The sequence below is a fragment of the Pogoniulus pusillus genome, chromosome 23 (genome assembly GCF_015220805.1).
Source record: "Pogoniulus pusillus isolate bPogPus1 chromosome 23, bPogPus1.pri, whole genome shotgun sequence".
In the NCBI taxonomy this organism is placed as follows: domain Eukaryota; kingdom Metazoa; phylum Chordata; class Aves; order Piciformes; family Lybiidae; genus Pogoniulus; species Pogoniulus pusillus.
The window spans coordinates 17,001,324-17,024,830 of NC_087286.1; the positions used below are offsets into that span (position 1 = coordinate 17,001,324).

At 41.6% G+C, this 23,507-nt stretch overlaps 2 protein-coding genes across 18 annotated transcripts in view; one reads left to right on the top strand and one right to left on the bottom strand.

The window, feature by feature from the left end:
* Positions 1 to 357: 357 nt before the first annotated feature.
* LOC135185723 (microtubule nucleation factor SSNA1-like) lies at positions 358 to 12,006 on the bottom strand. 16 transcript variants are annotated; one of them, XM_064162786.1, is made up of 5 exons: positions 11,796 to 11,914; positions 11,103 to 11,187; positions 10,517 to 10,770; positions 9,836 to 9,916; positions 2,737 to 2,966 (listed from the first exon to the last, which is right to left on the bottom strand). In XM_064162786.1, exons 3-5 carry the CDS (start codon positions 10,706 to 10,708, stop codon positions 2,874 to 2,876), a joined length of 366 nt encoding a protein of 121 aa, XP_064018856.1. In that variant the 5' UTR covers positions 10,709 to 10,770; positions 11,103 to 11,187; positions 11,796 to 11,914; the 3' UTR covers positions 2,737 to 2,873. The 16 variants fall into 16 exon arrangements, with proteins under 16 accessions (XP_064018867.1, XP_064018866.1, XP_064018856.1 ...); XM_064162784.1 differs by lacking the exon at positions 11,796 to 11,914 and adding an exon at positions 11,923 to 12,003 and having other exon boundaries at positions 2,738 to 2,966; positions 10,517 to 10,777; XM_064162782.1 differs by having other exon boundaries at positions 2,738 to 2,966; positions 10,517 to 10,777; positions 11,871 to 11,957.
* The window catches only part of WAC (WW domain containing adaptor with coiled-coil), a 49,349-nt gene continuing 37,776 nt past the window's right edge, over positions 11,935 to 23,507 (top strand). Inside the window, exons 1-3 of one of the 2 annotated variants that reach the window (XM_064162780.1) lie at positions 11,935 to 12,038; positions 12,819 to 12,855; positions 14,419 to 14,614. In XM_064162780.1, coding sequence (XP_064018850.1) covers positions 12,022 to 12,038; positions 12,819 to 12,855; positions 14,419 to 14,614 — 250 coding nt within the window. In that variant the 5' untranslated portion in view covers positions 11,935 to 12,021. Of the gene's footprint in view, positions 12,039 to 12,359; positions 12,682 to 12,818; positions 12,856 to 14,418; positions 14,615 to 23,507 lie in introns of those variants that run through there. The other variant, XM_064162779.1, reaches the window with a different exon arrangement.

The window sequence follows — 23,507 nt, forward strand, 5'->3', positions numbered from 1 at the left end:
AGCGCCTAAACGGGCGGCAGCGCCGAGCCCCGGCTGCGGGAGCCCCGCCGGGAGCCGCGCCGCGCAGCGCCGGGAGCACAGCGGGAGCATCGTGCCACCTCCTGGCGACAAGGGCAAGTCGCCCAGCCAGGGCTTCCCTGGAGAAGGGATTCCAGCGGGATGCTCCAGGGACGCACTGGAGCTACGCTGTTGGCCGCTGTCGCACCACTCATGCGTGATTTCCCCGATCCAAAACGCCTTGAGTGCTGAGCCCCCGTGACAAACGCACTGGGTTCGAAAGTTGCACGCTGGAGCCCGCAGAAACATCTCGCAAGTGACATAACGAAGTGTTTAATCTCCTGGCTTGATAGCAGATAAACAGTAAAACAGGTTTTATCTCTTCTTAGAGAAGTAGAAATGATGGGGATGGAAAAACTCCTAGGAATAACAGAATAGGTGAAACCTCAGCTTTCTCTGGAGCAAATGCAGCCCTTTGGGAATGGGCAAGAAATACCATCTGTGTTTCCCAAACTCTGCAGTGAATTTGTTGCAGACATCTCTGTATTTAGTGTAAATTGACATATTTTGTGTTGCAAAACAACATGTTGCAATGATGAAAAATAACCAGGATACTCCCATCCAGTTAACTCCAAAGAGTTTTCTACCTTTTTATGTAAACAAACTGGAACACAAGAGATTCCACCCTAACATGAGGAAAAACTTCTTTCCCATGAGGGTGCCCAGAGAATTTATGGAGACTCCTTCTCTAGAGAGACTTTCAAGATTCATCTGGATGTGTTCCTGTGTGACCTGCCCGAGATGATCCTGCTTTGGCAAGGGGGTTGGACTTCATAGAATCGACCAGGTTGGAAGAGACTTCCAAGCTCAGCCAGTCCAACCTAGCACCCAGCCCTGTCCAATCAACCAGACCATAGCACTAAGTGCCTCATCCAGTCTTTTCTTCAACACCTCCAGGGACAGCAAACTCCACCACCTCCCTGGGCAGCCCATTCCAATGGGAAATCACTCTCTCTGTGAAGAACTTCCTCCTAACATCCAGCCTATACCTCCCCAGCACAACTTGAGACTGTGTCCCCTTGTTCTGCTGCTGGCCCCTTCCCAACCCCTCCCCTTCTATGATTCTATCTGGAAAAGCTCAGTTTAAAAGATTCTCCTGTTTTGCATCAGACATCAAACCTTTGTGGTGTGGGGTTGTGGGTTTTTTTGTTGTCGTTGTTTGGTTAGTTGGTTTCTTACACATATTGACAGCTGTCACAGAGGAAGCTGAGAAAGGAAAGTGAAGGAACTGTGAGTTTTATGTCAGATAATAATTTTCTGGTTATCAGACAAGAACTGTGCTTTACAAACAGCTGCCATCTTGGTGAGAGGTATCTTCAGTATGGATAACTCCACAGGCTTTTTCCACATACCGTTCTTTTCATTACATGTGCTGAGCACTGCTGGTTCATGTTAAATGTAAGGTACAAAGCAGAAAATAAACTTTTTCATCAAAGTGTTTAACTGGAATTTTAAAAGAACTCAGAGCATAATTCTGAGATTAAGAAAATGTTTATTTACTTTAATATAGCACAGCTGATGGGAAGCCAGGGAAACATAGTGCCTGGCTCCAGCTGACAGCAACTAAGTATCTTTGGTTTAAACTATGTCTGGAATTGAGCCATGAAATACAGATGGAAATACGGATCTGAATTTCCCTCCCACGTTCAGTGTGCAGGTTGGGTCTGTTGCAAAAAGAAGTTTGGAACTAGGTTTTAATCTAAACTGTTTTGAAGCATAGAGGATCCCCAGTCAGATGTTAATCTGCAAAATGTAAAAAAGGATGCAGCACAGGAGACACTGAGGCACTGTGATTTTATAGTTGACTGCAGAGATTAAATGCGTCTGTTTCTTCTTGTGATGCTTGGCTTTTGAACAACTGAGAGCTCATCCAGACATCAGCTACTCCTGAGACAGCCAAAAACCCCTTGAAGAGTTAACTCATTTTTCTCCCAAAGCCCTCCTGGCTGAGTTATAAGAATGCAGAAAATGTGGAGTCATTTAGGCAAGTGATGATGCAAACACAAAGAAGTGAGCCCTGAAGGCAGTGCCATGGCAGAGAGGACGTCGAAGCTGGGCACTGTCACTGCTGAGATGAGTTCAGCACAGAAAAGTGTTTCTGAACTGCATATGTGATTCCTTATCCACAGCTCATTGCTCAGGAGCTTAGATCAATATGGCTGCAGCAAAGATTCCCAATGAGCTGAAACAAAACAAAACACATTTTCGGGAGCACTGCCATTCAGGAACATGGATTTCCCAGTTAAAATGAAGGTCAGTCATAAATTACTTCTCTGATTCCCTCAGGATTTCTCTCTTGCTCTGTTTTGACAATTTAAGACCCCTTTGATATTTGAGCAAGGCCCTTCCTCATGCACATCTGATCTGGATTAGAGTTTATGGCAACAGTAATTCTTTACCTCCCCGAGGCAGTAATTTTGAGGAGAGGGAAAGCAAGTACAGTATGATTATTCAGCAGAGGCACACTGCAATGTTTTAACCATTTCTCAATTTTATAGCAGCACACAGCAGCACAAATAGTGAGCTCTGCCTACAAGAATACCCCACGTTCAACAGCAAAATTGCTGAGAAGATCACCTTCTGAACAAGAGTTGTGCTTTGGAGAGGATTTGAGATGCCGTCTTCTGGTGAACACAAGAGTAATCAGGTATTAGTAAGTACCCAAGTTTTCCTTCTGGCCACAGAGCACAGTGGCCAGGTCTGAAGTTGCCCTCCCCATCTCTCTCCCACTTCACAAAATGAAGGTGAGGAGTTTTACTCAGTTTCTGGAATGCAGCTCTGCAGGATGGTACATTTCCACACAGATCAACTTTGTGTCAGCCAGAATTGTCAATTTGCTGAGCCAAGTTGACTGAAGCTTTGTATGGGGGAATGGGATGGGTGAAAGTAGGTCTTGGCACTGTTTTTATCTGCATGCAAATACAGAGGCAAAAGTTCTAACCAATAAAACCTTGAGAGCATTTGAGACACAAATGAGGTGTGAAGGTGGCAAAAAATGCTGGATGTTGATTTGCTTTTCCCTATGAGTGGCATGAGGCCTTTTGCTACAAGCACTTACACTTCCCTTAACATTTTTCACAGCAGTAACACACTTCTTTTATTGCATTTACATCCCTGTCTTGGTTATACTGTGAGCACCTCAGGTACCCTGAGGCTTTCCATGAAGTCTGCACTGCTGAGGGCTATTGAACAACTGCTCTTGAAACTCTGGCATCAAGAGTCTGCTTCTGAACAGGTAATACTCTTACAGACTTTGGTGGTACCAAATTATTGACTTGCCTTTCAGGCACTACAAATACTGATCTTGTTAGCAAACACAAATGATGGATATGGCTCTTCAGTAAAAGTGACCACAAGCATTGCACTGGGAAATGCAGGCAGTTGGCAGCTTTTGTAAATTTGGTGTTAAGACTGCTACCTGGCAGGAACACAACAGGCAGAATTGCCTGTTTAGTACATTCTGAAAAGCTTAAATGTGTTTTTAAATATATCTGTGTTTTTTTAAATGAGACTTCTAGACTGCAGTAGAACTTCAGGCACACACTGTATTTTGCCACGGAGCTACCGAAGAAACGTGATGAATGCTGGTAACATTGTTCCTGCCTACAGCATGGGAGTCGAAACTAAATCTTTGACCCCTTCCAACCCAAACTACTCTATGATTTTCCCTGGATGGACATTTCCTAACTCCTCATACTCAAACCTTTCCTGAAAGTAATACAAAACTTCCATAGTGCCTAAGAGAAACAAAGCCATACCAGCTCTCCCTGTTCCCAGTGACACAGTGAACCTGCTTGAGGAGCATTATGTAGGCCAAAATTTCCACTTAGCTAGTGCTGAGGGAGGTTCCAACAGGGGATTTCCCCCTTTTCTTTACTATTTTAAACAGACTTTGAGTATTAATATCTGACTCTCCAACTTGTGAAGAATACCACCTGAAGAAAAATTGTTAATTGCCATCTGCACATTTGCAAAGGTTGGGGGCTCTCCAGCCTGGCTGAGGAGCTGGGGGTGACAGCAGGGAGCCTCAGCACTACCTTGCTCTGGGTGGGTGCCCAGCCTTGAGGGGTGAATGCTGCAGGAGAGCTTCCCTTCACCCTGTCATTCACTCAAATCAGCCTGATTATTCTAATGAGGAAAGCTGCATCCCTCTGCTGTAAGCCCTGATGGTTTACAGAGTGGGAAGTAAATAAAAAGGAACAATGCTGGCTGCTGCTGCTGTGGGAGGGACACGGTGAGGCAGAACAATAGTCCTGACTCTCCTCCCTGCTACCACCTTGTTAGGAAGGAAGAAGAGGGTATAAGTGGGATGGCTTCCTGCACATACATGGAGTTATTCCAGAACAGAGCTGAAATCAAGTGCTCATCTGCTGAAGGAAAAAGCAAGCAAAATAGAAAGCAGAGACATGTTGTTCTCCAGGCTCTAAGATGTTTTAAGGAAAGAAAAGGACGGGCTACAAGGCTTTGCATGCCTAACACTCTATAAACATGGATCTAAGCTGTCATAGGAGGATCAAGTCTAAAACTATTAAAAGGCACAAAGCTAAGTGCAAGAAGTTATAGAGTTAAAACTCCACAAATCTGTCTCTTAAAAATGTATTTTGTTCCTTTTCTTGCTTTGTATTAAAGTCTTCTTGTAGTCTTAAGAATTAGGAACTTTTTCTGTAATAAAATCTTATTTACTACATAAATCTGAGAGCTGAAACTTAAAAAAAACACAAACTGACATTAAATTATAAAAATGAGAGCCAAAATTATGTGCAGCCCCACTGTTTTCTATATTTTTGTCATATTCCCTTTTATTGTCCCCTCGGTGATGACCAAAACAAATCATCCAGCTCTAGATTGCATATTATGATACCCACAAAGTCTCTATGTTATTGTTTGGGTCAAATTAAAAGCATTTGTTAAGAATAATTGTGGATGGCATAAAAAATTTCATCTTCATGTTGCTCAGGATTTAATAGTTTCTATTGTGATAAATGATTTTTCATGTTAGATAGTACATTTATACATTTTAATAGAAAACATTTGGAAAATTAAGACAATTTTGGCAGTTAATCTCAGGAAGTTTCCTCTGGCTGTTCTCAGCAGCTTATCCTCATCCAGTGTCAGTTTTACTAAAATGCCTCTGCCTTGCCTTTTATGAACCATACTTACTTCTATCGTTAGCTTCAGTTTGAGAAATTATTCCATTTCTAAATCCCATTTAGTCTCCAGCTAGACATTGTGATCATATTTCTAGGCCTTACAGACTCCAAAGAAAGGTCTGTAAACATTAGAAAGCCCTTCTTTTTTCAGCTGTACTCCCATTTACCTTTCCTGTGTTCATTTCCATGAGATAAATACATTGGGACATGAGGAAATCCCCTAGATGCTCTTTCAGCCCTCTAATTCCTTTTCCCTCTATATACCTGATTCTAGGAAGCATCATGCCTGGATGAGCTCTCTTCTGAGAGCCCACAGCCTTTCCCTCCCCTACCATCCTGGTCTGGAGGAGGCACTTTGTCACCAAGACTTTGCTATCAAAAAACACAAATAGAAACCTTTATGTAAAGCAGTAGAATTTTAGTCAGCTAGAGAAGAACTGCACTACTCTCCTGCTTTAGAAACCATTTGTGCTCAGCCACCCTAGACAGCAGAAAAAACAACTGTTCCTTAAAACACTAGAAAAGTCAGTGCAGATACTGTTGGTAACTCAGAGATTTCACAGCACTTCTAATTGCCTCTCCTCTCTCTTGGCAGATGAAGGAATCTAGTATGTTTATTTCTAGTGTAACTTACTGTGGAATATGTGTTTTGTAAAATAGAACAGGATCACAATGAATTCACAGAACCAGTTTCTTTTGCTCATAGAAGAGCCCCATCCATACCTCCAGTTTCTCACCCGCCATGCTACTTCAGTTCCACTAACTCCAAACAAGCTGTGTGGAATATGGTTGCCCCACAGCCTGCTGCCATTATGAGTAGTCAAAATACTACTATAGACAGATTAGAATTCAGAACCTGCATTTAAATATCAAGAAGCTCCTATGTCTAGAAAACCCTTAAAAGGTGTTGGTGCAAATATCTGGTGGTCTTACGCAGACTAGCACAAGGTAATAAGAAGCCTGATGAAAACAAGAGAAACCAACATGGTCTGTAAAGACAAGCTATCTGAACAAGGTTAGGCTTGTGAAAGGTAATTACTAGTTAGCATTACAAGTTCCTTCTGTTCCTCTGACCCATCTCTTGCAGTCACATCCCAAACACCTCTGCAGAGGGGTCAGAGAGAACAGGTCTGGAAAGTGAGCACAGCTGCTCTGAAGCTGGGATACTCTGTCATAAGAGCTGTTACCCATGGAGACATGAGTAATACTTTTAAACATCACCAAATGCAAATGATTTGGAGTAACAACACAGAAGTATGCGTCTAGCCAGTTATACCTATCCCTGCCCCCAGTGCACAGAACATGTCATTTGGGTGGCTTATGTCAAGTGCCAGACAGAAGTTGATCTCTGGAAGCAGTCCAAGTCAGAGCATTCAGTTGAGGTTGAAAAAGCAACGCCTCCATTCCCAAATCTGTCCTTGATTTGGGGCAGATTACTAGTGAGTGTCACTGTCTATCAAGGTGGGTAAACATACTAAGATTCTCTGCAAGGTACATTGTGATCTGCTGATTGGAAGCACAACTTGTATATCTTACATAAATAAGGTATACACTTTGCATTTGAAAACACTTTAAACCATAAAACCAGCATGGTATAGATCCCAATCTTCTTTCAGTTAAATTGTTGCTGTACAGCCAGTTTCTTTCTCAGACTCCTGAAGAACACACAATCACATGCACAACATGGATGAGGCCACCAGAGGCCTCAATGGAATACTCAATTAAAAACCAACCAAAAAACCCCAAGTACATTCCAACGTGAACCAGCAAATCACTTAAACTGCTAAGGGGAGCCACAAAACTTGCAGCTCGACTGAAGGATTAGACAGCAGTTGACTAGGAACTTGGTGTACTACTTAGTGAATACAAACCACATCCAGGTTTGTGGGCTTCAGTGGGACTTGAGTATCTCTATTTTTCAGTCTGGACAGAGTGTTCAGTGTTTAAACAACTTGAATCTAAAGCAACAACACTTCAGGCTTCACAACAGGATTTTAACTAAATATCCTTCTCATGGTATCCTATCTAATGCTGCATGTTACTGAAACAGAATTTCTCAAGTTTCAAGCAGAGAGACAGGTTACATTTCTCTAGCAAGTCCAGTGATTCACCAGTGCAGAAGACTTCTTAAGTCTGTCTGCATGGCCAACTGCATTTTGGCAGGGCAAATTAATCACAGAAACATCCAGGTTGGTAAAGCCCCTCAGGGGCACAAAGTCCAACCTAGAACCCTACTCTACAAGATTCACCTTAAACCATATCCCTAAGCACCACATCCAAATGACCCTTAAACACATCCAGGGTTAGTGACTCAACCACCTCCCTGAGCAGCTTACTCCAGTGCCTGACCACTCCCTCCATGAAAAACTTTTTCCTAACGTACAATCTAAACCTATCCAGCCTCAGGTTGAGGCCCCTTGTTGCATCACCAATTACCTGTGAGACCAGCACCAGCCTCTCCACAATATCCCTTCAGGTAGTTCTAGACTGCAATGAAATCCTTCCTCAGCCTCCTCTTTTTGAAACTAAACAGCCCCAGCTCCCTCAGTTACTCCTCTTAAGATGTATTCTCTAGGCCCTTCACTAGCTTTGTCGCCCTCCTCTGGACCTGCTCCAGCATCTCCACATCTCTTTTGTATTGTGGTGCCCACAACTAAACACAGTAGTTGAGGTGTGGCCTTGCCAAAGCCAAATGTAAGAGGACAAATGCTTGCACAGCCTGGAACTACAGCAACTACACTGCTTCCAGCCGTACCTGGGCTTTCCGTGTTTAAAAAGAGCTTCATCGCCATCAGGTGTTGCATTCCTTGTGACTGACACAGGCTGGGCTTTTCAGCTTGCTCCAGCAGACCCTGCAGCAGCCAACTATGACCATTACAACCACTTGGTTTGAATTGTCTCACAACCTTTACCATGAGCCAGGCTAACAAAGATCTCCTTCCACAGATGGGTGATCTCTACTTCAAAGGCAGCTTCTCTTCTCCCCCAGGACAAAGTATCCACTCCCTTCACACTAGCAACAATTCTCATGGAAGCACCTTGAGTTCTTCAATTACAGCAAGTAATTCCACTTAGAATTGGAGAGTATGCAGCACAAACCTCTAGCAGGATTGCCACTATTGAACAACTACCAAAGCATAGGAAGAATTACTGCTACTTTTTGTTTTCAAATACCTGATAGGATATGATGAGCCCTGAATACTAACTGTATTTGAAAACCATGCATCACAGGAGTCTAGCTATGATTTTTTAAATGCAAAGTGTTACTGTATAAAGAAAAATAAATAAGAGCTTGCAGAATATTAAGACAATCAAACTCCTCATTATTGTCTGAGTGATGATACAAGAAATTAACTGTAGTCTATAAATGAGCTTTCTGATGCAACTGCTTTTTTCAAGTTGCCTTCTAGATAATAAGCTGCACTTTACATATACAAAAAAAACCAAATCAAAAACCTCTTAAAAATACCCCAAAACAATCAGAACTAAAATGTTCCTTGCTCTTTAGTTAATACTTTCTCCTAAGTTTTCTTATTTTGATGTAAATTAGCTACTACTACCAGACTAAATGAAGGGAAAATTGTCCAGCCAAATAAATCACTTTTTGCTACTGAAAAATAGTTACATTTTTGTGCTAAAAAAAGGTGGTCCTGATGCTGCAGTACTACAACAGCAATGCTCCTGAAGTTACCCAATTTCATCACCTGAGCATTACTGGAGGGAAGCCAGTGGAAATGTCATACAAGTAAACTGTTGATTAGCTCTGTCACACTAATCACTGATGTAGCACAGCAATCAGCAGAACATAAAATTTGCTTCATCTACTGGTGAAGAGCTGTTACTGAAACTGTTCACATCCAGTTGCCCTTTATACTTGCACCTGAGAGATGTAGTTGTCTAGTAAGTAGATTACAATTACACATCTTTCAATTTAGTTAATTGGTATAGAATGAAGGTCTAACTAGAAGACCTAGCTTAAAGTTACGGCTCTAACACCTGAATGAACGAGACAAAATGTGTCTGTGCACACAACCACAGACAGGTTTAGTAACTACTAGAAATAGAAAACAGGATTAAACAGATTTCTTCCATGCTGTTGCCTCCCCCCCACCTCTAGGTTCTGTTTTAACCTCATCTGTAAGGAGGACTGACAGCTGCAGACTATTTCTGATCTCATTTTCTACTTTCATCTTTTATTTGCATTTATCTGTCACCATTTCAGGTTGTTCACTATTCTTTGCATCTTATTACAATTACTTAATAGACAGGTATAGAACTAAAGGACACTTAAAATACCCTTTCCAGAAGTTCTATTATTTATTTTCAGATAAAGCTGTTTTCTTTGGCCTTGTATTTAACCCTTATTTATTGATTCACAGTATTTTTTCAGGACTTCTGGACAGTATTGAAATACAGTAATCTTTCCCTTATCCATAAAGTGGATTAGTTGGTCTGAGCTTAGACAGTGTAGCTGCACTGTGCCCATCACACAGCAAGTATGCACCTGCATCAAAACCTGCCTTGGCATACTGTAGCGTGCTTTGTTTCTAAACACGGCTAAGTTGCATGAGCCATATATAGCCTTAACTTTAAGCCTCCATGCCCTGCATTAGTCATGTTTCTCTCACCTTATCCCTCCATTCTTCCAGATAAGTAGAGGTGATTGCACACAGGGGCTGTCTTTGCACGTGCATCAGAATTCTGAACTCCTAGAGGAAGTTAAACAGATCATTCTATTTGGTCCCTGCAGTAAAGCCTAAGAGTTTGTAAATTAAGCAGTATCTGATACACTTTCATCCACTAGTTTTCATTCAAACAGAAATTCACTGGTAACCATTCTAAGTTGACCCATAAAACATGACTTTTTTTTGTGTCCTCAGAACACCCCTGAAGCACCATCATGTTGAAAACAGACTCCTATCTGTCTCAGCTACCTATCTGCAATACAGTTTTGTAGAGTTTAAGTAATTAGACTTTAAACAGTAAACCAGAAACTTTATTTCACCTATTTTTCTAATGCATTTAAAAATAGTAACATACAAAAAGGTTGGAAGAAAATCCCTCTCTGCTTATGCTGTTTTCATAAGGTTTTGTGGCTAACCACATTTCTCACCTAGTGGAATTTTAGCACTGTGGAGTCCAAACACTTGAGTGTTTCAGGTTACATTAGTTTTCAGTTCTGGTGTATGCTTTAAGTTTCCCACTTCCTTCTTCAGGACATTAAGTAAAGTTCTAGAACTATCCAAAATCTTCATATAAGCAGCTTCAGTTTCAGCAAGAATTTTATCAAGTTCATTCCGTGAAGCTACCTTTTGGGCCAGGTTTTCACAGACACGCTCCAGTTCTTCGTTCAAGACTTGGATTTCATGCTGGAGTTTATTTTTTTCCTCTTCTGCTTGCTGGATTTCTTTGGTCAGCTCTTGTTTTTGCATACACAAGTCTTCAATGCATTTCACTAGTTCGTTATTGTAACCTTGAAGAACAGCTCCCTGCTGAGTCATCCTTCTCTCCGGTCCCTGAGAGCAGCCACTGCTCTCTGTAGTCCCCTCTCTCGAACAGCCTTCTGCGCTCTAAAACACAAAAACAATACCCACAATGACAAACAAAACAACACAACAAGAAACACGGAAATAAAAAATATTTAAGAGACTTATCACGAATAATCCTATGCTAACAGAGGCAAAGACACAGGAAAAGATGCTCAGTGTATGCTTAACATGCTAGCTCTCATTTGTGCCATGTATCTTTCCTTTTCAAGAAAGGGGTAGCACAGAATTCAGATCCTTACTGAAACTGGTCTCTCCTACGGTACCCTCACGACGATGCTCAACTCTGGTATCAGAGTATTTGTGTCATAGCACCTTAATACCATTCTTTATAGATGATGCTTTGTACCTCAGACTTCGAGGGTTTGGTCAGGAATAACCCAGGCAGCCGTTCCCAGGAGAATGCACCAGCAGCGTCGGCTTCCACTTGGCCTCTGATGAGGGGAACCTTCATCAGAAACCGAGCACAGGCCGCGCTTCACGCACAAAGCCTGGAGTCACCTGAAGCAACCAACTTGGCGTTGTTGGCTGCACAGGGGCTCCAGGATTACAGCGTGACGCGTGTGCCGGTCCGCAGAGGTGCCGCTTGTTCGCCGGAGACGGCCGTTAGTGCCCGTTAGCGCCCCTCACCCGCTGCCCCCTACCCGGCAACAGCTTCACCGCGCTCAGGCCTTTGCGCCGCCAGCGCCTCGTTGCCTCAAAGGCCGTTGCTGCGGCAGCTTTGGCGGCGCTTCTCCGGGGGCCGGGAACAAAGTCCCGCAAACGCAAGTCTGAACAACGTGGGCCTGCTGTGGTGGCCGGCCCCTGTAGGGCCTGACCCGCGCGGCGGCCGCCACCATCGCCTCCCCAGGGACATTTTAACAACCTCTTCAACGCCGGCCGCCTCCTGCCAGAAGACAAGCCGCACACAAAATGGCTCCTGCCGTTACAGCAAGTCCCCGGGCGGAAAGGGAGGAGGGAGTAGGTAAGAGACCTTCCTTATCTCGCGGTTAGGCGCCTCTACCCGACCACTTACTCTCGCAATTCCCCCTATTGCCCCCACCTGCCCGGCGTTCCCGCCCCGTCGGCTCCCTCTAAGGCCGGCCCGCCCGCGGGGGGAAGCAAGACGCTGTGCTACCAGTAGCGCGCTCCTCCGGGCCAGTCAGCCGAGCGCGCCCGACCAGCACTACCTCAGAGCCACCGGGTGAAGGGTCACGGAAATAGCCGAGCGCTTCCGAAGGCGGCGCCCCCCCGAGGGGAGCGTGAAGCCATTTCTACGGAAATAACCGATGTTTTCCGAAGACAGGTAACGTTCGGAAGAGGAGGACAAGGCGGGCCAGCCGGTGGGAGGGAGTTACGGAACTAGCCGATGTTTGCCGAAGGGAGAGACTGAAGGGCGTTGGGCTCGGCGAAAGCAGCCGATGTTTCCCGAAGGCAGAGTCGCCCGAGAGCAAAGGGGACAGAGGGGACGGAGCGTGTCGGAAAGAGCCGAAAAGAGCCGACGTTAAACGAACACGGCGTCGCCCGAGTTTCCCGGATGTAGTTGGAGGAGCGGCGGCGGCGGCGGCGGTGGTGGCGGCGGGCGCAGCGGGGGGAGGAGGCGGCGGCCGCGGCGGCAGCAGCAGCGGCGGCGGTGGCGGCGGAGTCGGTGGTCCCGGAGTGTTTCAGCGCACGCGGGGCCGAGTTCCTGGCGTCTTTCCTCTCGCTGTTGGCGGAGGAGATGGGCCCGTGAGCGCTGCTCCCAGCCGAGCTGCCTGAGCCGCCCCCTCCCTCCCTTCCCCTCTCCCTGCCCCCGGTCGGCGGCGAGGCGGAGCGCTGCCTCCCCCTCCTCCCCCCTCGGCGCCTGTGGCCCGGCCGCGGCCGTCCCCTCCTGGTCCCCTCACACTCACACACACAGGCCGGGCATTGATGGTAATGTATGCGAGGAAACAGCAGAGACTCAGTGATGGGTAAATCCCTTCCTCCTTTCCTGGCCCCTGGCCCCGCGGGGTCTCCCCCTCTCCTCCGCCATGTTTAGGCCCCCTTCCCCGGCGGCCGGTAACGGTTGTTCGTTAACGTCTCTCTCTTTCTCTCGCTTTCTCTCTAGCTGTCACGACCGCAGGGGGGACTCGCAGCCCTACCAGGTATCTGAAGCGCCGGCCACTAGGCCCAGGAGGAGGAGCAGGGAGGGAGAAGCGGGGTGGAGGGGAGCGAGCGAGCTACTCCAGCGGAGGCTTCGGCCGCCGCTGCAGGCCGCGGTGCAACAGACGCCTCGGTCCTGGCCCTCGGTGCCGTTTCAGGCTCGGGGGGAGGGAAAGGGGGAGCAGCTGCGGCCGCGCGCGGAGGGAACGGTGCTCCGCCGCTCTTCTGAGGCCTGTGGGGCCGGGCCGAGGAAGAGCGGCCTAGGGCCGTGTAGGGCTTGGGCCTAGTTGTCGGGGAGGGTACGGTACGAGGGGCGGGAGAGCGACCCCGGGTCACTTGGCGTGGAGTGGAGATCCAGGGGGAGGTGAGTGTTTTCCTTTTAAAAACAAAAGGCATCTTGTTCTTCCCCCACCCCCCTCCCCAAGTCCTTTCTTCTCCCCAAAACTGCTGCTGTGGACTGTAACCTGAGCAGTGTATGGGTTTAGACCCTTAATAAGTGGGGTTGCCAGTAAAGCTTAATTTCTGCAGTTGCCAGCTGCTAGGCATGCTCCAAAGCCATCAAATCTTCAAGCTGCTGACAATAACCTGGTTTCCTATAAAGTGGACGCTGCAGACCACTGGTGTGTCTAGTGAAAAAAAAATCCAGTTCTCAAGGTGTGAATCTGGGGAATGTTTCATACTGTAATAGTGCTCTTCTTGAGACATGGAATTGAACTTGTTTCATACATTTTTCTGTGTTTGTACCACCGAAGTGTAAATTGACAGCCCAAGGCAGCTGTCAGTGACAGTTCATGTAAGTGTAAACACTTACCACTTGGAAGCTGACATTACAGAATAAAGCTGACTAAAATGAAGCAAAATATGTAGGTTTTGGTAAATCTTTCAAATTTAATACCATGAAACAAATACTTCTATAAATGAACATATAATATGCAAAAGTTACATGTTTTGAGCCCCTAAAATAGTTCTTGTTTTTACTACATTTGCTACAGGGTTGCTAGTATTGAAAAAGCATTTCAAAAGTTCAAGGCAGTGGTAAAACTGAGTGGCCTTGGCTACAATGTGAAGAACCTGATCGAGTGGAAAGTGTCCCTGCCCATGGCAGGGTTGTTTGAGCTAGATGATCTTTTAGATTTCCTCCAGTCCTGAGAATTCTGTGATTCTGTGTGGCTTACTCAAATTTTACATTTCCAGCATAATTTTGTATTAATAGCAAGTACAAACTTGTGCTTCTTCCAGAAGTGCAGGGGTACTTTGGCCCATTTACTTCTGAAAGTGTGTAGTCTATCTGTGAAAAGATAGAGAAATTAGTTTTTTCTTACCAGCAAGTGTTACATTGGAGGTAATAGTGGGAGAAAATGGTTTGAGTTCTAATTACAGAACTTCTTGTGTTAATGTAGGTAATTAAAATTAGAAAGAGTAGTGCTGATTTTTTTTTTTTAATAGGAAATGAAAATTATTTTTAAAAGTGTTCTGGAAAGTTATCTAAAATTTAGAACATTTTAACTTGGGTTTTGTAACTTCATCTCTAATGTCAATGCCTGTTTTGTTGTGATCTGTTACAGGCTCTTAAGTATTCATCCAAGAGTCACCCCGGTGGTGGTGATCATCGTCATGACAAGATGCGAGACACCACAGATCCTTCACCACCAAATAAAATGTTACGGCGCTCTGATAGCCCTGAAAACAAATATGGTGACAACACAGGGCACAGTAAAGCAAAAAGTGTGCATACTCACAGAGTTAGAGAGAGGGATGGTGGTGAGTTATCTTTAATAACATTTATTTAAGCAATTATTCATTTCTCTTAAGTTATAAAATTTAGCAGTTGTCACTCAGGTGGTAAGAGTGTTACACTAAATGTGCCTTGGAAAGCTGAAATGAGAAGAGTGCAGGTTTTCTTGGAAGCAATTTTGCAGGCATTGTAACACCTCTTAATTTTCTTACTTCTACAGGTATGATAGTTTTCCTTACAACCACGAAGATAAAATAAACTTTTCATTTTTGCAACTGATGTGTCTCGCTTTAGACATACTGCACATTTGATAACTTGAAATAGTATTCTGGAATTTTTACTAGCAGTTAATATTAGCTCTTTTAGAGAGTTTTTTTCAGTGTCTTGGTATACTGTAGTGCTATACTGTATAGTTATGTGCTTCATAGACCAAGCCCCACAAGAACTGAAGAAAACCTTCATGTTTAGCTGCTATGTAGAACTCTTAATCAGAACATGATAATCAAAGGTAGCACTCAATAGAGCCTTTCTTGGCAGGATCTTAGAGAGAAATATACACAGCCAAGTCAGCCTGCTTTGTTTTTACAGTATATTATACATGGTGGTATTATCGCCAGTGTTTTTGAGCTGATGTTATTTTCTGTCTCTACTTTCTAGAAAAAGAGTAGTGTTTTCCATTTAATGGAAAATGGTGAGAGCTTTATTTTAGAATATTCCAGTTACTGAGTAAATTTGGAAGAAAGTTCTCTCTTTTGTAAGTGCTGTTTGGTCTTTTGTGTCGAGACACAATTTGAAGTATTGAGGTAGAGAACTTAAAGCTTTAAATCAGTGCTACTTTGTTCTACATAAAGTTAACAACTTGTGATGAATGCTTTCATTGCAGCACTATTTTTACTTGTTGTAATAGCTGCAGTAAAAAAACTAAAATATCTTTAAGTGCCTTTTAGAAAATACTAGTTCCACACCACAGATTTGTTTGTAGTACTTATGTTCTTAGAAGTCCTCTTTGTTTTTGATTCCTTGGATTAATGCAGAGGCACTCTATACCATTGATACTTGTGTAGATGGATTATAAAAACATGCATCTTTTTATTAGTGCACTGATCTTCAATGTATCTGGTCATACCTCAAAGTAGTCTCAATTAAATGCATGTGCAGACCTGGTAGGCTGCTGTTCTATGCTATTTTTCAGGACACACAGTTTTTCTCTTAATATCTCCTTTTCACCAGTCCAGAGATGCTCATCCTAAATACTCTTACAACTCTGTTTTGTTTTCATACAACCAGCAATTCTGTTTTAGTGGAGCTATACTTAATGGAGTTAACATGTTTGAAAACATCTGGAAGATGAGACAAGTTTTTTTGCATAGTTGTGTGCTGGAATTGGCCTTAAAGTAGGAAAGACATTCTGATGTTCTCAGCCTGGTTGGATTTAGTACTTGAAGATTGACCTGAAACATAGATGTTTACAGTTTAAGAGGAAGGAACACTATCCTACTGTACCTACTCCTTCTCCAGACAGATAACACAGTGGAAAATGTTATTTATTCTGATCTGAAAGTGCTTCTTTGCACATCATATAATAGCAGACTGGAAAAAGGAAGTACTCCTCAAAATTCTGAAGGAAATACTAATTTTAGAAAATGAACATTTATACTATTACATGAAAATTAGATGTGAGGGGGTTTTGTGTTAGTGAGGCTGGTTTGGCTGCGGTTTCAAAGCAACCAAAGGTGTGTTAAATCCTGTCACTTGTCTGCAGTAAACCATACCTGAGCAGATGTAAGCAGGAGAAATCAACTTTCTCCGTCAGTATGAATTGAAGGTAGGAGTTAGAATATAGGTGAAATGCTGTGATATTACAGACATTGGCATCTAGTTAATAGACTAAAGACATAATTTGCCATAATCTCTGGCTGTTGAATTAACACTGAAAAGTACTGTGAGAGGTAGGGTATTCCTTAGTTCTGCAGTTACATATAGTAGTGGGAAAAAAGATACTTAACGAATAATGCTGAAGTTTTTCATTAAAATCCTGGGTTTTTTCCTTTTTACATTCTTCTGAAGGGAAAGAGAAGTTGGTTGTTTTGTTGTTTTGGGGTGGTTTTGTTTGTTTTTCTTAATTGCTATGTATTTCATAATTTTTAGAATCACTGGTGGTTGATTTGCAACTGCAACAAAGGTACTCTGGTCTTCCTGTGATCTAGCTAAATATAGCAAAACAAGCCTCACTGGAAACTCTTCAGTATTTATTTCCCCAAATCATCTCTTTTTCTCTCATCTGTTAGAAAACAAAGGCAGAACAAAATTTTAGGGTATTATACTGAACATAAGACAGAGTTAATCAAATCTCTCCCTGTCAATCTAGTGTTTAAAAAGTTACTTCTGTATATCTGTTAGTGGCACTTGTTCTGAAGTAAACCAGAGAGAATCTGTCATGTAGTGTGCTGATACTTGGGACTCATTTAGTAATGACTGATTCGCTCTTGTGGTGAAGACAACTGGCAAAATGTCATATAAGTGTACAGGTATAAAATGTGTGAGCTATAATTAAATTGATAATCAGTAATTAAAAAATGGTCAAACCTTCCTCGTATGAATACCTTTGGCAACTTCAGAAAGATCTTGTTGCAGCCTATTTTTGCAATACTTGTGTTTGTAGAACTGCAATCCATGGTAAGAAATTCAGTTGCTTTCAATTAAGGTTTTAAAATGTGTGTTATGGGTGAACCCTCCAGACTGATATAATGCAAACAAAGCATTTTTCAAAGTTGCTTACTGCATGGTTTGTGTGGAAAGAGACTATACACAACCACTTCTCTGGAGAGAGACTTCCAGGTTTACCTTGCACTAAATACATAAAGTACTTGCAAGTTGGTGTCAGGTCCTTGATTTCCAGAGAGTCTCTGTATAGCCAGAGTATCAAAAAGTGCAGTAACTTTTTACTTGCTTTCAGGTCTTTATGCATGGGGACGTTGTCTTTGTATGCAAGTATTTAAAACACAATGAGCAGCTGCCCCCCTCAGTGCATTTCTTATTTATAGGTCAGCTGCCACAGGCAGGCATGGAGTTAGAAGAGATTAGGGGGTCTTATGGGACCAACTCAAGTGTGAAGTTCTGTAACAGTAACAAATAGGGACTTAAAGCTAGCATTGTTTACAGGGAATAGGACTATGGAGGGCCTTGTAGATGTGGAAAAGTGTTTCCATTAAAGAAAAAAGGGAAGCACAGAGATTTGAGGATTCTCGTGCTTGAGGATGGACAGTCTGAGTGCATAGATGATCCTTGTAGCCCTACTTAAATGCATAAATGAGATGATACAGGTATTTAGGATTAAAAACTGCAAGATGCAACCCTTTGGTAAAAAGGGGAAAGGACAGCTCTTTTTACTTAAAAGTAGGATTCAAAATGACAGACTAAGTAGAACTCTGTGCAGAAAAGGTTTGCTTAAGCCACCTGTACTCAGCTGTTTCTTGTTGTGGAGAAAATCCTGGGTGTCTTGCTATGTTTGTTAAGAGACTTTGAAAATGTATGTTTGCTTTGTTCCATACTCTTACTGAAGTGTTTAGAATAATAATTAGAGAGCATGAATATATCCAGCATTAAGTATTGTGCTGGGCTGTGTTCTGCCTAGGCTATTTTCATTAAATTTGATTTTAACTTGGGATGTTTTGATCCTGAAATACAAATGAATTTTTATGAATATTTCTTCTGCGTGTTTCTTTAATTGGCAAATGATAGTACTGTAAATGACCACTGTTACTGACTGTAATACAGTTCTGAGATTTAAAATACTCCAGTTAGTCTCTGACAGGAATTTCAATCCTGAGTTCATAGTTTTATGGAAGTAGTGGTGAGAGCTTCTGTCATGAAGGGGTTCCTGCAGGAGGTCAGAGTCCTTATAACAAAGGGACAGTGAAGCGCCAGAAGCAGACTGCTGGCTTTTCATTCATATCTTAGCAGCCTTCTCAGTGGAGAAGAGGCTAACTGCTGATTAAATTAGCCTGATCATTGACCAGCGGCCAGAGATAAACGGAGCGTTAGAGCAGGTACAAGAGAGAGGAAGCTGCCTGCACAATGTGCACTGGAAAGAGGAAATTGCAGAGTAGGTGGAAAGAGGGAAGTCAGAGTAATGAAGCATAGCAGAGGGTTGAGAAAGATAGAAGCTGAGTTAGAGTCTATTTAGTGTTAGCTGCTGTTAAAGTAATTATTCATTACTGTGAAAACCATTTCCTCACTCTGTGTGGACAAAACTGGGATAAGAAGACTTGATCATAGTGAGAATAGATCCACCTTCAAACACCACTGCCTCCCCTCCAACATCCAAGTGTAAAAGAGGTAATGCACTCCCCTATCCATTTTGATTAGAAGTGTTCTCTCGACTTTCACTAGCGCTACTACCTCCAGTTGGAGGTTAATTTTAAGTTTACTTAAAAGTTTAGGAGATTTAGCTGGAAAGCAGCTTTATGTTTATATGGTATATTTAACAATGTTTCTGAAGTGAGATTTTATGGGATAAGTTGTCCAGCTTTTTTTATTTTTTTTTACTCTGCTATTGAGGATCTCTAATAGAAAAGAATTTGGAAAGTGTGTGTTCATGGAATCATGGTAAAATACGTAATTCATATATCTACTTTTTAGATTTTGAGGTTTAGAATGCTACTGTTCAGAATTACTTTTGAAAAGTAGCTGATGATCATGCTTTTAACAAGCACAGAATAGAACATTAAATTTTTGTTTGTATCATTGATGTTAGGAAAGACTTGTGATATGAATATGATGGCATTAAATGTTATTTATTTACACATTCAGGTGGCTGGGGTCCTTGGTCTTTCAATGGAGTGTAGTATGTGGTGTAGGTTGTGAGAGTAAAGGCTATTAGGACTTTGACACTGGGAACTTACTTACTTATATGCTAGCAAATGGAGGAAAGTAAGTGTAAAATACAGATCTGTAAATAGGTGCTCTAAAGGCTTTCACTGTTGATCTGTTCCAGGAAATATGTATCTTTAAGTGTTTTAAGAACTCCTAAATGTAATTGTTGAATTTTAAGTGTAGTATGTTCAAGTGAGTCTACCAGATAGACCTAGTAAGCTTGTTTTATGTTTTGGAAAAGGGAAAATAGTGGCTAGATACAAGATTTGTTAAATTTGGTACATAAAGGAAGAATTTTTACTTAGCATTATGCTTTAATAACATGCTTCTAACCTCTTACTTTGAAGAAACAGTGTACCACCTATTAAACTTGCACTTTTGGGTGTCTTACCTAAGGTGGCAAAAAAAGCAGTGAAAAGTGTTACTGTCTGATGAGTTGCCTCCTCCGAGGCCATAGTAAAGACAGTGGTTTGTAAATTATGTAGCCTTTTTTACTAGGGTTGCTTTCTATTTTCTGGCCTTCGATTAATTTGTTAACCAGTGTTTGGAATAGGGCAGTCTTCTAAGAAGAAAAACATTGTTTACTGGCAATGCATTTGTCTTCCTCCTTCTACCTATCCTGTATAAAATATTGAGTAAGCCAAATACCATTAAAACTTGGAAGAGAAAGCTTTGCCTCTGTTTTGTCTGAGAGGCGATGACATTGTAATAAACTTTGCTGTGGAAAATAGTAGTTTAATGGCACCTAACTTGTGGTGTTTACTATGCTTGGTTATGAAATCAGGCTTTTACACCATTTCATAGAGGGGAAGACCTCTGAAAGCACAGATAATTATTTCTTATGTAGATCTTCAGTAAGGAAAAAATGCTGGCAGTGAAAGACAGTTCACAACACTGATGCTTCTGTCTGCTTGTGGTTTGTCAGTAGTTGGTCACAGTATAAAAATGAATCTTTTTAAATGCAGCTCTTGAAAAAAAAGTGCATTTATGTCAAGGAAGGTTCTTATCTTATTGTTATCCCTTGAATTATGAAGAAGTCGGCAAACTTTATGGTACTTGACTGCAGATGTTCCCTGCTTTAATAGCAGTCGTTGAAGATTCTCTTTCCTTTCTTGGAGACATTTAACAGCTTTTTTGGCTTTTAACAATATTACTCGAAAAAAAGCATTTAAGTTCCCTAGCTGTTCATTTATCCCAGTAATATTTTGTGTAGTAAAAGAATGCTATTTAGTTGTGGGATGCTTTTGCTTGTATTACACATTTTTTTGCAAGTTTGCTTTTTCTCTGTAGTAAAGAAGTGTGGTTTCCAGTTCAAAGCACTACTCTAATCATACAGGGAATTAATGTCTAAATTTTGTCTTGAACCTGTATCCTTTCACTGCTAAAGCTTATTACAAAAATCTTAACTAGAGCAATTGTGGCTTGCCAAATTGTTGCTATTTTATCCCTTTCCTGGAATCAGAGCTGTCTGCCTGCTGTTGTATGCACAGAGTGTAACCTTACAATTATACCATCGATTAGCATTTCTAGTCACTGAAATTTTTGTTGGAAGTGTTGCTTTGTGAAAACTGTATTTTGAAACTCATTCATCTGTAATAAGTGGAAAGTCTGTGGTAATGAATATGTAGGGAACTAAATAGCATCAATTTCTGAAGTGTAAGCTTCTAAAATAGATTGCTGATCCTGTGAATTTTAAACACTTTGTAAATTAGTCAAAGACATCTCTTGAATCTAGTAGCTACCTGTTTTCCTGCTGCTGAATGTTCTTCTCAGACCTTCAATAGCAAAATAACCCTCAACCAACCAGTGAAATAGCCTGTAATTCTCCTACATATGTGTTTGCATTACTCCTTTTCCTCTTGGGCAGTGTTCCTATTTTTCCTATTTTCAAGCCTGTGAAGCAAGAGGCATGTTTTATGGTACAAATTATATTTGCCTGCTGACCAGAAGTTGACTCCTGGAGCAGTATTCAAGAATAATGTCCAGTTAGATAATCTGTCCTCCAAGTTACTGGAAAGGAAGGTAAATTTTTGAGCATAAGACTGACAGGAAACCTCACTGTTTACATTTTTATCAGATGGATTAATAGATACCTAGTGAGCTTTTGTGGCCCTCTCTTATGTCAAGCATGCAGCAGTGTTGTATTGTGTTTGAAATGAATGGAAAACAAGACTTAAAGACCTTTGGTGATTTGGTCCTGCACTACTTTGGGAAAATCAGTCTATTCTGTGACTACTGGAATGAGGGAAGTTCCAAAAAACAGTATGTCAGAATCTAATGTTATAATTTTTTCTGCCTAAATTTTAGAACAGAAATTTACATTGTTTCTACAGCAGATATGTGAAGAAATAGAATCATAGAATGTTGGTATCCTGCTTTTCTCATGACTCAAAAAGAGGTATAATGCAGTATTAAAAATGCTTGAATTCAAAAGGCAAGGCAGTTAGAAACAGAAACTGAAGAGTTTTCAGTGCAAAATTCTCTGTGTCTTGAGGGGGAGCAAATATCTCTAGGAGGTTTTTTTTGTGTCTAAACTTCTGTCATTAATTTTCTGATTTTAATCTAACTTCTCTGACTTCCTGTCCTTGGTGATTCTTAGCTACTGAGTAAAATATTTTGAGCTATTCAACTAAGAAAACGTTGTTTCCATTGTATATTTTGTAGATCAGAAACTGGTAGATCACAAAAATATGAAACTTGTGATCAACAGATGAGTAAAGTTTTACTTTTCTCTCAAGTGTGCACAGACTTTCTCTTGAAACCAAGTAACAACATGTTTTTAGTTCTACAAGGAAGAAATTGTAGAATCTATCAGTAATTTGTAACTGCAAATAATAACACATGTTCATTAGGACAGGGCTAGCCAAGTTATACAAAAGTGAAAATGCTAATTAATCTGCAGGAACATGTGAAAGTGGCCCACTGTGTAAAAAGTTACAGGAAGGAGATTACAGGAAGGAGTGTAAGACTCTACAGAAAGTAGATACTCTGCAGAGCAATGCCTCTTCAAACAGCCGTGAAACTCCTACACAATTAAGAGCATAGCTGCGGAGAGCAGTGTTAGCCAAGAAGGATATATGATCAGAGGAATAGTAAGTAGGACTTAGAGAGTTGATGGTTTAGTGCTAATGTGACAGCTGCTGGAATATGGTCTCTCCTTTGATTCTTACAGTTCAGAAAGTATGCAAAACTGCAGATTTTCAGAGGAGAGTCAAGAAAATGACTGCAGTTGAAACTTGTGCAGATTTCTCTTTGAGACAGAGAAATACTGTACATCTTAAATTCGTCATGTGTAGATCATGTTAAAGCAAGGTAATGCCAATTTGGTGAAGAATGAAGCTAAAACCTTCCCCAAAAGCCTGTGATTATATTTAAAGCTGGTTAGGTTTATCAGTTTCTATTGGTTTCCATTTCCATGTATTTTCTTACTTACTACAGGTAAAGTTTTAGTTGTGTGTTGAGAATTAAAACACATTTAGAATCTGTTTTCTGCTGAATTATGATACAAAAGTTTTCACTTGACGGGAAGTATTTGTGTCTTGCAGAACTTCTTGAGGAGCTGAGTTACAGGCAGAAAGAGCTTGTTAGCATTAAAGCTTTCCTTGAAATAGGCAACAGTCTTTTTCAGGACAGCTTTCAAATGCAGAAGATAATAAAGTCAGTCTACAAAGAGAATTAACTGACTGAAATTGTATTCAGGTGTTGTGTGTTTTTTTTCCTTCCCTCCATATATGAAGTCTGCTGACCTATCTGGACATTTTCTGTGTAATTCATTGTGACTGTAAAGGAAGCAGAGAGGCTAATTGGACATAGAACGAGGATTTAACACTGACATCTGGTTCTTTGTTAGCCATTTTTCTGATTCCTATCCTTAGCTTTAGCTTTGCCTGTGAATGTGAGAATCAATTCTGGGCCTAGAGACTAATATGGCTACAGGATGAGGTGGGAAACTTCTGCTTTTAAGAAGATTAAACCAGTTGTGTTTTAGAAACTAAAGTTGCTGATCCTTTTTGCTATCATTCTGAATAATTAAATAACAATAAA